This window comes from Trachurus trachurus (assembly GCF_905171665.1).
Source record: "Trachurus trachurus genome assembly, chromosome: 17".
Lineage (NCBI taxonomy): Eukaryota > Metazoa > Chordata > Actinopteri > Carangiformes > Carangidae > Trachurus > Trachurus trachurus.
The window spans coordinates 7,904,690-7,917,397 of record NC_139900.1 but is presented as its reverse complement, the minus strand read 5'-3'; the positions used below and the strand labels follow the sequence as shown (position 1 = coordinate 7,917,397).

Here is a 12,708-nt window from a genome sequence, read left to right as displayed (position 1 = left end):
GCATCTTATCATCTGTGGTGTTTTTGTGCTCGGTTGCACACTGAGAGACAAATAGTTTAAATGGAGGAGAAGTGACGTCTAGTGATGTGAGGCGTTGGGAAGTTAAATCATGATGAAAAATCAAAGTTATTTTAATTCAGACTCGAATTCACCCGTGACTTTGAAGATTTCATTTGGAGAAAATCAGCGTTTTTTTTTTGGTTTGTAATGTTTGTAATGTACTTGTAGGAGTCAGGATTTGGGTTTTCTGTTAGTTCAGGTTATTTTGGTGTTTGTTTTGATTATTATTTAGTTTATGTATTCATATTTAGTAGCAGGTCACATGATTATATGCTATTCAAGATATATTAATCTTTCTTTTGTTTGTTTTGCTTTGCTATTTGTGCAATTGCTTTTATAGGTGAGGTTTAAATATAAGCCCGTAGTGGGTTTCTGCCTCACCCGCACATTCATTTATTTTTTCAATTATATTGTTGCTTTAATAATCGTGCAAATAAACATAAACATAGTCGGGGACTTGATATGTTCACCTGTTGGTTTCTTCTGAGAGCATGGGTCCCCGTATTTTTTGTTGTTCACTGTGATTACTTTGGTCACTTTGATCTTTAGTTCTGAAATCTCACAGAATTTCTTTTGTTAGCGCGTCTGTCATCCGGGCCCAGTCTCAGCCCCTCAGTGTCTCTTTTGGTTGAAGTCGCTATAAAGTTAGTACTGTACTCTTTTACAGTGCTGAACTGCTGATTAACCTGACTTTTATTTTGAAATTCAAACTCTTTCAAAGCCTTTGTTAAAGCTTCCACGGGACCGATTCTTATCTTCTTTGGGATGTGACTGATAATAGGTGTTTAAACTCTGTTAAATCAGATCTGACACTCGATCCAAATCCTCCTCTTCCTCCTCCTCCTCACCTGCTGGGAAGCCGTCCCAGATCTCCAGCCAGTCGTATCGGCAGAGAGCGCCCGGCGGCGGCGTGGTGTCGGGCTCCATGTCGAAGCTGTCGAACTCCACCACGATCTCCGACATCTTGGGGGCGAAGATCATGAAGGTGCACTCCAGGTTGTTGGGGTACTTCTCGGGGAAGCCCGGCGTCTTGATGACGCCCCGGGGAGTCGTGAAGTTCCTGGAACATTCTGGACCTGGAGATGAAGAGGAGGAGGAGGAGGAGGAGGAGACAGAGGTGAGTTTTTAAAGTGTCAGGAAGAGTTTGGACAAAGTGACTGATCTCTACATGGACAGAGGTGTGAACTCTCGGGGGATTAGAGGTCAGTGAAGGGGTCATAACATAACTGTCACTGTGAATACGACCTCCCTTTAACGTGTCTTTTTCTGTTATTACACAAAGAGACATCAATGATACTTTGACATTTCCCAGCACAGACTTCAAGGTCGAACAGATACGATACAACAGAATAAAAACTTTTTTAGATAAATGGGTCAATGACAAATAAGAGTTGGTAAAATGAGAAATTCAGAAATATCTTAATAAATTGTTTTTAAAGCATGGATCAGATTTGGTAAAATGTACATTTAGTTTTCATGTTGGTTTTGTCATTTTTAACAAAAGTAAGACTGAATGCCCCTGAAAATGTCAAATCGTGTAACCACAAAAGAATGATAAAAAAAATAATAATTGTATCCACGTATGCTGGATTTAAGTGTGCTTATAAAAAATATATTTTCTTCATTAAATTGGAATAGGTTTTTTCTTCTTTATTTCTTTATTTGCAACACTGGGCAGGACATAACCTAAAAACACAGCTTTCTTTTTCTAAATAATATGTCACAAATTGTGTAAAATCTGTCAAGAAACATACTGTAGTATTGCATTGCAAAAGTAAATTACATTTATTCCACATTTGAGTCGAGAATTATGGAAATTTATGGACAAAATACAGAAATACAGAAAACACCACTTGACACTGGAGTGCATCACATCACTATCCGCTCAAATATCATCGTAAGAAACGTTTGTGTGTCTGTTCGGTTTGACACAGACACACAAACACTTCTACAGCTCCGACTTCTTCACAGAGACAAAACTCGTGTCATCTCCCCCCCGTCCAATCAGACGAGCTCTGCTGTGATTGGTTCCCCTCCCCTGTTGGAGCCGGTTGTGTCTGTGTTGTGTCTGTCTGTGTTGTGACTGGGGGGTTGTGGGGGTTGACTGGTATTTATTGACTGTTCCAGACACTGAGAGGCTGTTTACAGGGACTGATCACGGTCAACAAACAGCCACACACACACACACACACACACAGACTCAGACAAACAAAAACAAAGCCATTGGCTCATTAGAAACATCCAAATGCACACACACATACACACACGCTACACAATCAGTCGGCCACATCTGCTTCAGTCTCATCTTTAAGACCCAGTTGTGCTCCGAGGCGCGACGCTCTGATTCGTTCCTGCTCCTCTTTGATAAATAAATATTTTCGTCGTCGTGTACAGTTACTGATAATCACTTCTAATCAAACACGATCTCTGTGTAACTCTGATCCTCAAATACACGACTGTGTTTTAAAAATAAATAAAAAAAATCCACCCAAACTCTGTTGTCTGCTGTTGTTTTACACCTTTAATTCATCACACTTTCATTCATGCATTTGAACGCGACACCATCCCGCGATGGAGCCGTCAGCTGTGATGTGTTCACAGGAACTCTGTTTTGTTTGTTTTTTTTATACTGATGCCAACGTTGTTATTGAAGCGTTGTGATTCTTGTTATTCTGTGAGATTATGAACAAAGCAATGCCAACAGGCAAAGTCTTGTTTGTTTGAACATGTACAGGCAGCACGTCCTGTATGACTTTACTCTTAGAAACAGTTGTAGTGCATCATATTAGTAGTAGTTTCTATACTTCTGACTCATTTCTTTTTAAAAAGGATGTTAAAGAGGAACTATGTAGGATTTTTTTTACCTTAAAGCAGAAGTAAGCAATATTTTTGTGTTAATATAAGTCTTAAATAGTTCTATCTTCTGACAGCAATCACTTCTATAGAGTGTTTGGTCTGAAACACGGGTCTGTCAGTCCCTCTGCTCTGCTCTGAGCCGAGGAGAAAACTTTTCTCGTATCCTACAGTTTTTATCCAATGAGGAGAGAGAACGGCATAAAGGGGCGGTCCTCTCTGTGTGTGCAGCCAAGGGATGCGCCTGAATGTGGTGACGTAGGGTAGATCCATGACGAGGGCGGGGGCTGCTAACTCCATCGGCTGACAAGACGTTATGGTGCGTTCAAGGCAACCCGTAACTCGTGTTTTTCCGACCTGTGAAGTCGTACCAGTTCGATCTGGTACGAGTTCACGGGTCGGAAGTTACGAGTGGCCGTTATAGTGACTTTCACAGGCAACAGGTCGGAGAAACGCGAGTTGTGGGTTGCCTGGAACGCTACAAAGTCGTAAATCGTGACTTGAAGCTGTAACTTACGGTTTCAAAAGCCTGCCTGGAACGCAGCATTAGCCCAAACCACCGGATCGCTTACTTCTGCTTTAATTAAGCAGCTCCAGAGAACTAGTGCTGGTTTAATAAATGACTAGTAACTAGTTCCAGGGAGAATGGAGCGTCTCTTGGCTGAAAACCAACCTTGTAAGATCAGAGCCTCCGACCCGGTGTCCCAGCTCTCGTCTCTGCCGCACCGCCACACAAACGTAACGCGCCCCGTAACCCGTAATCTCTTGTTTATGACAGATAAGACTACACATCCTAACATCGTCTATGATAAATAACATTATCCACCGCTCTATTGATTGATTTCTCGTTGGCTTTGTTGAAAACAAATGCACATGGCCAGGAGGAGGGTTAGCAACACAGAGGAAAAGAGACCAGACTTGCATAGTTCCCCTTTAATACGTCAAACTTTTTCTTACATTTTCTTCACAATTTGAGAGTAAAATATGAGAAAGTTGCTCTGTAGCAGCTACACCATTCCTCATGTGAGGTATTGTCTGTATAACACGAGTCCCTTTAAAGGCAGCAGTGTCTACACAACTCATAGATAGATTGTGCAGGTTATTTCTTTGTCTGTAAGAAGAAAGTAGCCCCACCTGCTATAGATGCATTTATATATAGTATATATACAGTATATAACTCCATGTGAACATCGCACACTCCTCTAGATTGTAGAAATAAAACCTTGTCAACAATAAAGTTTCACGCAGTTGGTGAAACCCGACTGCTGTTATATCACCGGTGCCTTTTGGAACGTAAAATGTTTTAAAACCAGCAGCCGTCGGCCGGTCGGTGGCTGTTCACACCTCACTCGCGTTAAAGGGACATGACGGAGGTTTTAAGACTGTGACAGGAGACTGACTGTCACCTGTGGGAGGGAGACGAGGGTCAACCATCCCTCTCAGGCAGCACCCAGTGTGTGTGTGTGTCATGTCAGGCCAGATGTGACCTGCATGTTATCTGAACATGCCTGTAAACAAGAGTCCACACATGCACACACAGAAACATGAAGAGAGAGACACACACACACACACACACACACACACACACACACACACACACACACACACACACACACACACACACACACACACACACACACACACACACACACACACACAGACAGAGACTCCAGTGGACCCCACGCTGTTGACACAGGTGGTGTCATTAAAAGGGCGACGTGATGAATGACATGCAAGGATGAGCGGCGAGGGATGAGGCAGGCTTCAATGCTCAGCTGGCACACTTTCCTGTGTGTGTGCGCATGTGTGTGTGCATGCATGTGTGTGTGTGTGTGTGTGTGTGTGTGTGTGTGTGTGTGTGTGTGTGTGTGTGTGTGTGTGTGTGTGTGGGAAGCGTACAGCTGGTCCGCTTAAAACTGGGTTGAGAAATCTACTGCCTGTCAAGGTCAGAAATTAATGTTCATACATATCATGTCTAGAAAATAAAAATCAATGCCCACGTGTTTTTTATTTTTAATTTCCATGTATTAAAGGAGAATTCCGGTCATTTTTGACCCCTAAATCACCTTGTTGTGATGATTTCTTTACAAAAATAAACGGAGATATTTTGGACATTACCACTGCACTGTTCGGCTGTTTATTGAAATCACAACAAGGACAAAGTGTTAGTTTCTGTGGCGGGGAGAGCAGGCGCTCTGCGATCGGATAGTAATGTCTTTCTGGGATGTTTCAGAGTTCGGCTATCTGAGGTGAGTAGCTACATGCAAAAACACAAAGTTTATACTGTTTATACTCTACACACTATATGAGTTCAGTGGTGTGTCATAAGGATTTGAGTCATGTACCAGAGATATTTGATTGTTTTTGAGTGTTTGTTGTTGTTGAAAGAATTGCCCCCATAGTTTAGCGTTGTTGCTAGCGCTAGCGCCGGGTAGCCATGGTGTAACTTTGGTTTGCCTGCATCAATTTTAGTGGCGTTTTTTGCCCCCCCCAACACTGGGTGACCATCAGGACAACGATTTAGGGGTCAAAAATGACCGTAACTCTCCTTTAATGTGAGAACTGACCCTCATGGGCCACCGTACCGTACCGTAGGTCATCTCCAGCTGATTCATCTTCAGTACAGTGTGTGATTACAGCGACAGAGCAGCCTTTGATCTGAAGACCAGCAACTAAATATTTAACAAAATGCTGAGTCCACACAAACCACTGAACTAACAGAAGATAAAACAAACAATGTAATAAAGTAGAAACCGTAATCAGAGCGTGGAAACCCGCTTCCAGACTCTACCACGTCCGCTCGCTTTTAATCTGATCTCATCACCTCGTTAGTGAAAGAATAAAACCTCATAGTTTTTCTCTCGAAGAGTCAACAACTAAACTAAAGTCTGTGGCTTTCTGACCGACTGTTCCTCGAACAGACACAGAAGAAATACATGTGTCATAATAATCCTGTGTGTTTGAGCTTTTGTTCATCGCTGTATACAAGTGCGTGCGTGTGTATGTGTATGTGTGTACCTACACTGTGTTATTGTGTCACCAACATGACCGCTCTCGTCTCTCACTGGCTGATCCTCCGACCATCCATTTTTTAAATTCTTTCTTTCTTTTTTCTTAAATCAACAAATCTTTCATCAACTTCGGCTCGAATTTGCCATGGAAACCCCTTCGCCATCCAACCCCCGTCCATTCCCCCTCCTGTCGACTGAACCGCTGAGACATGCGTTTCTGCTTTGAGAAGCTGCAATAAAACGAGCGAGCCGGGGCAAATATAGTAGTTCCAGGTCAGTGAAGAGGGGTGATCGTTTATAAATAACGTGCAGTCTGAGGTCGCCAGTGGGCGGAGCTACGTTACAGACGAAACGCCATCTCCACCGAGCTCATCGATCCACACTGCAAAAACTCAAAATCTTTCCAAGAATATTTGTCTTATTTCTTGTCAAAATGTCTCATTTCTAGTCAAAACTAATCTCTTTCCACTTAAAATAAGACTCATCACCTAAAAATGTACTTGTTTTTAGATCATTTTCACTTCTTTCAAACTAATTTTCACTTGAAATAAGTAGAAAAATTTGCCAATGAAAGCAAGTTTTTTGTGCTTGTAATAAGAAAGAAAAACTTGCTCCACTATCAGATTGTTCTACTTATTTCAAGCGAAAATTTGCTTGAAAGAAGTAAAAAGTGTCTAAAAATAAGCTACTTCTTAATGTGATTAGTTTTATTTTAAGTAGCCTATAATGAGATTGTTCTGACTAGAAATAAGACAAATGTTCTTGGTAAGAGTTTGAGTTTTTGCAGTGCACCGAGCTCATCGATTGATCCGTGTGTCGATAAACATAGACAGATACAGAAGGCTAAAGACAGATTAAAAAAAAGACGTTAGCTAGATAGCTGTCTGCACACTTTCCGATACCGAGTCATTAGCCACGTTTACATTTTCTCTACAGTCAAATAAATTGATGCGATTAAAATGTGCGTGAACATGCATCAACCAATTAATCAGAATAAGTTCACTGTGACATGCTCGGTGAAGTTTTGCCGGTCAAATTTGTTTGAACGCTGTCAAGTCGCTCCTTCTCTCTTGTACGTGGCCTGTTATCTATATCATGTGCTGCAAACGTTGCTTTTGTTTCTGGTTTACTCTTTAGTTAAGCTGCAGCCACAGCAGTTTATACTTAGGCCACAGCAGGACGCTCACAGAACACCAACGGTTAATTGAAAAACATTAAATAAAACAGGAGCCAGTGGATAAAAGGTCAGAAACAGAGACAAGGACTCAAATCAGATTAACCGTTTACATGGATCTAGATCCGAAAATCGACCGGCATAAAAGAAAGAAATTTATTTCCTGAATGAGCTCCTTCAGATTACAATTCAATCTAATCGACGTGTTTACATGACACAAATTTAATCGGATCGGCATTTATTCCTATTTTATTCCCATTATTTGTGTCCATGCAAATATGGCTACTGTGGCGTCCGGTCTGCCAGACGTGAAAACAGCTGTTTATGCACTAACATTGGCTCGGTAGCATCAGCAATCAGTATTAGCCAACTAGAAATAACTCCTTTGATGTTAAATTCGTCTTAACCCAAAGGCCTGTGAGTGTTTTAATCTCATCACCGTCAGCGCTTTTATTCTTTTATTGAGCATTAAATGTTTTATTTATTTGCTTAATGTGCAAATCCACTTATAAACCTATATAAACAGGTTTGAGACTTTGATTGTGTTGCTCTGCTATTTCAAGGTTTATTTTTTTCTACTTACTATCAGTTGCAAATGAAAAACAGGAGATCAAAGGAGAGCAACAGAGAGACAGAGACAGAAATATATAGTACCTGTGAGACAAAGAGAGGGGAGGACGTCTCTGCAGAGTGTAAAGCCTGTTTGTAACCAGAGCCGAGTGAGTCTCAACATGCTGCTGCTCCGACTGTAATGGATTTTAAATGTGGTGGTGAGAAGGAACGGCAGCGACATGGCAGGGGGATTACCTGAGTGAGTACAAGTGCTGTTTTTAACTTGTTATAGGGGAGAGGACCCGTATTCAGGCCAACACACACACACACACACACACACACACACACACACACACACACACACTGATACATGATACACACACGTGCTGTCCTAGTTTCAAAGCCTCTCTTCTATGCCAGAGCATCCATCTCATCTGCAGGTCACCCCTGTTGCCTACAAGGACAAACAGCCCATTAGCTAAATGAGCCTGGGGTCCCATACACCTGTCTGTTGCACACGCACACACACTGACTCACACACACACACTGACTCACACAGACAGATATAGGCACATGCATGGCAACACAAAACAAACAGACAGAGAAGAGACGTGTGTGTGAAGGTAATCGACAGTATGTAAACTCACAATAGGGCTGATTGTTGCACACTGAACAGTAGCCGGACGTGCTCAACAACAACACACAGGAAAACAGTTGCTGTGACACAAACACACACACACAGTCCTGACATCCATTGCATCACTCAGACCCTGCAGCTTCACACCAGCACACCTGGTAACACAAACACACAAACACACCTTCATTCATTCATCTGCCAACTGCAGCGACACAGGAGAGTCATAGCAGCAGATTTGCTGTGGCTCTTCTGGAGCTTTTGGTTATTTGACATGATCTTTGTCAGCAGATTAAAGGAATAATTCACCAATTCAGTGTGAAATTCAGTCATTATTGACTCACCCTCATGCTGATGAATACTCCTTTATTCCTCAAAGTGGATCTGGAGACCCGGGAGGCCGGTTCGTATAGTGCCCGACACAAAAACGTCCATAAAACTACACAAAAACCTTGTAATATTCCTCCACACTGCTCGTCCACTGCAATTCAAGTGTCCTGAAGGGAGATAGTCCAGAGTTTACTCGAAACAACATCATTTAGGACATTTTTACAGCCTAAACAGTCCTGGATTGAATTTGCCTGGTGCAGACGCGACCAGACTTGCCTAAATGACGTTTCGCGGTAAACTCTGGACTATCTCCCTTCAGGACACTTGGATTGCAGCGGACGAGCAGTGTGGAGGAATATTAAATGGTTGTTGTGTAGTTATATCAAAGACGGTTTATAAACCAAGACCTTTCATGACGAGTCAGCTTCCTGTATGCATGTCACGTGGGCTTCTGCACGGCCACGCCCCTTTAGAGAGACCAGAGGCAGCTTGGAGTGTATTGATTCCTATGGGACAATTTAATGTGAACACCGATTATGGTCGGGTCTTTCTCCCCACGGTCACTGAAGCAAATTTTGGACTCATTTTTCACAAGCCACATCTCTTCTGAACAGTTTGACACCAAAATGGTAATTTTCAGACGGAGAGATCCGGAGAAAATCCACTTTGTTCAAGACCTGTCTCTGTCTCTACGACACACTCTCGCGAGATTTGGCACAGATCTCCTAGGCAACGTCAAACAAACGCCCGCGAACTCCCGTGAAAATGATTTAAATTATTTTTGGCATGCTAAATATTACTGTTAGTAGTGTAAATATTTAATGTTATCATAAGAAAATATAAATATCTCACTTTCATCTACCTACAAATTGTATAAATCCACACACACGATCACAGACGAGGTGGGGTGACGGTTGGCCACGCCCATTTAGAGAGACAGAAAGTGTATACCATTTCATATCATTGGAGCAGCCGTTCATGGAGTATCTTTCCATTTATTGAATATCTTTGGTTATATGGACGTTTTTGTATTACTCTCATATAAAGTTTTTGTTGGACTAGGAACCGGCCTCCCGGGTCTCCAGATGCACTTTGAGGAATAAAAAACTACTCCAGAGTATTCATCAACATGAGGGTGAGTCACTAATGACTTTCATTTTTTGGTGAACTACTCCTTTAAGTCTCGAAGTGAATGTTTTCAGCAGAAAACACAAAACACTGTCACCTGAACAGATGCAATTTGATGAAAACTGTGACTGAAAGCTCCAGAAAAAGGCCTCTAAATGGACCTTGTGGTGTTTTTTATTTAAACTTAACCACTGGTTCCAGTTCAAGAGTGAACTTTAAAGGGTGAGTCAAACTTTGCAGATAATTTGGGGTCATTAGCTGCTGGTTTTAAATACAGTGTAACTCGTATAAGCGTGGCTCCACTTGTGGAAGATGTTAAAATATGCTTTTGAAGATCTTTGAATTACATTTATGGCTTTTTAAATGACAATTCATTGTGGTTTTATTAGATCCAAAATTCACTTTCCTCACTATTACGGCTTTTAAAAAAACGATCTAAAGTCTCTGCTTTTTTTTCTTCTTCCCAGGAAGTAAATGACAAGGTGACCCTGACACCTCCACAGTCTGTGAATCCCAATCACATCATTTTATTAAAGATCAAAAGCTCAAATATAAATCATCAGAATTCCTCCTGGAAGCTACATCTTCAGGAAAAAAAAAAAAAAAATCCCTAAATGAAAAATGTTCAGGAGCAGCAGCTGATACTTCACTGACCTACTTTAAAGATTTATTACACTGACTTTCTAATAACATCCTGTCATTCATCAGTCACGGCTTCCACTTTGCACCCTGAAATTAAAGTGGATACAAGCAGGACTTGAAAGTTTTTTTTTAAGTATCACAAGAGGAGGAGGCCGTACTTTGTAGTTTAAAGAAACAGACGGAGCCCAAAGGAGCTGCGGTGTGAATTGGGCCCCTGACTCTGCTCGGATTATTTCCTTCACTCCTCATTTAAGTACAAAGCGGCGCTGCTCGCCTTATCCATTTTTCATTGTACAAAGCAGGGACTCTTCAACATGACTCCACCTGGGGATTTGTTATTTCTAGGGCCTGTGATTCTGCAAATGCTTATTGCTCTCTAGGGCGCAAACAAAAAAAAAGAAGAATCTCACATAAACGCATGTTCCCCCCTTTAAAAAAAAAAAAAAATCTGATTTATCTTCAGTCTCTGATTGGTGGAAATTGAAGTGGTCACAGGAGACTTGGCGTTTTTTTGGCGGCTACTCAAGTGGACCCAGGAGGGAAGAGCAAATACAAATGTAGGACACGACGGGAGTAAAAGGTTCCCTCCCTGACAGGGTTTTGTGTTTATGTAAGTCTGTCCTGCTAGCATCCTGCCCCAGCTGGGAATCTGCTGCTGCTCCAATTGAATTCTGGGTCTGCGAGTTTACTTGGCCTCCAGCTTGGAGGTCAGTGTACCAGAGGCTGCAGCGCCGGGCTGTTTGGACAACCTTGGACAACACTGGGACCTGGATTTAGAAACATGTCTGACCCCGGTGGATTCTCTGAAATGTTACTTCAGGGCACTGGGTGAAGAAATCACTTCGGTTTAGAGGGTAGTGTCACGTAGCTTGAAGGCTCAACCAGGCTTTTATTTTGAAAGTCATGGCATCATACCTCGGTTAGTGCAACACTGAACCTGCAGAGGATGATGATTTTTCTAATTAAGACAAACCAACTGTGAAACATGAGGAGCTGGAAAATCTGAATAATAAACATTTGTAAATAATTTCTCTGCTGTTTGCATAGAAAGTCTTAGATTAAAATTGAAAGGGATAGTTCAACATTTTGGCAAATTGGCCACGCACATTCACCACGCTATGAGATAATACCGAAATGTTACAAGACGGAGTTGTTTTAGAGGTAAATGCAGAGACTGCTTGATGAAAAACTGCCCTCGGCAGGAACGCGCATCAGCGGTTTTGCATGAATTTGCCTCTAAAACAACTCTGTCTGGTAACTCTCCGTTATTATCTCATAGTGTGGCGAATGTGCAGGTCACAACTTGTCCACCAGAGCGTTGTGGAGTTGTTGGATTGTGTATTTGATGAGTTTGATGAGGGAAACCAAGAATGGCGTAGGTCTGAGCAGCTCACAGCTCTGCTCCGCCGTTCTAAAAATAGCTTGCACTGACAATTAAAGGTAACGAACCTACTGGTATAGACTATAGGGATTATGGCAATGGGCCAATTTGCCAAAATGTTGAACTATCCCTTTAACAAGAGATTACAGATTACAGGTTTGTGTCGTAGCGCTGTAAAGAGACGAGATCTGGGACACCGGGTCGGAGGCTCGGCTCTTACAAGGTGGTTTTCTGAAGGCAGAGCGCCTCCGTTCTCCCCGTAACAAGTCATTTAACCATCACAATTACACTGAAGCTGTTTAATTAGGGTAAACAATCTTGCATAGTTCCTCTTTAACTGTGTCATCGTGGCTGAAGGACAATAACTTCCTGTCTCTGTGTGATCATGTGGTCGTTTCTGTAGCGACTTCGGCCCCTGCTGTGATTTTTCTGAAGCGCCTCTCTCTCACCGCTCACAGAAAGGTGACGGTGTCGGCACCACCGTGATGAAATGACATCATCACTTACAATTCTCCACCTGCTGAGTTTCCTCACCACATAAATCTATAAAAAAAAAACCCTCCCAGATTCCTTTAGTTCAGACACACTCAGTCGTCCTGTTGCTGGTGTTTCACGCTCCGCCTCGCTCCTTTTCTGTTTTAGCCACGTTGGCACGTTTCCCTGATCTCTGTGATTTATTATGAATCATAAGAATGAAGGATGAGGCCGGTTGTATGAAATCCTAGAAGTCACAGAGCGCTGCTATAGCAAACATTTCATATTCTTTACATCTATTATTATTATTATTAGTGTGAATGCTGAAGGCTTCTTTGTTTGTTTGATTGTTTCTTTCTTTCTTTCTATTCCTTTTCTCTTCCTTTGTTTTTACTCCATTTCTTTCTTTCTTTCTTTCTTTCTTTCTTTCTTTCTTTCACTCCATTTCTGTCTTTTTACTTCTTTGTTT

At 41.9% G+C, this 12,708-nt stretch overlaps 1 protein-coding gene across 1 annotated transcript in view; it reads right to left on the bottom strand.

The window, feature by feature from the left end:
- Nucleotides 1-12,708, bottom strand: part of LOC311000279 (neuropilin-1a-like) — a 101,559-nt gene that overhangs the window by 60,033 nt on the left and 28,818 nt on the right. The window contains exon 4 of the mRNA XM_083990948.1: nucleotides 909-1,136. Coding sequence (XP_083847074.1) covers nucleotides 909-1,136 — 228 coding nt within the window. The remainder of the gene's footprint in view (nucleotides 1-908; nucleotides 1,137-12,708) is intronic.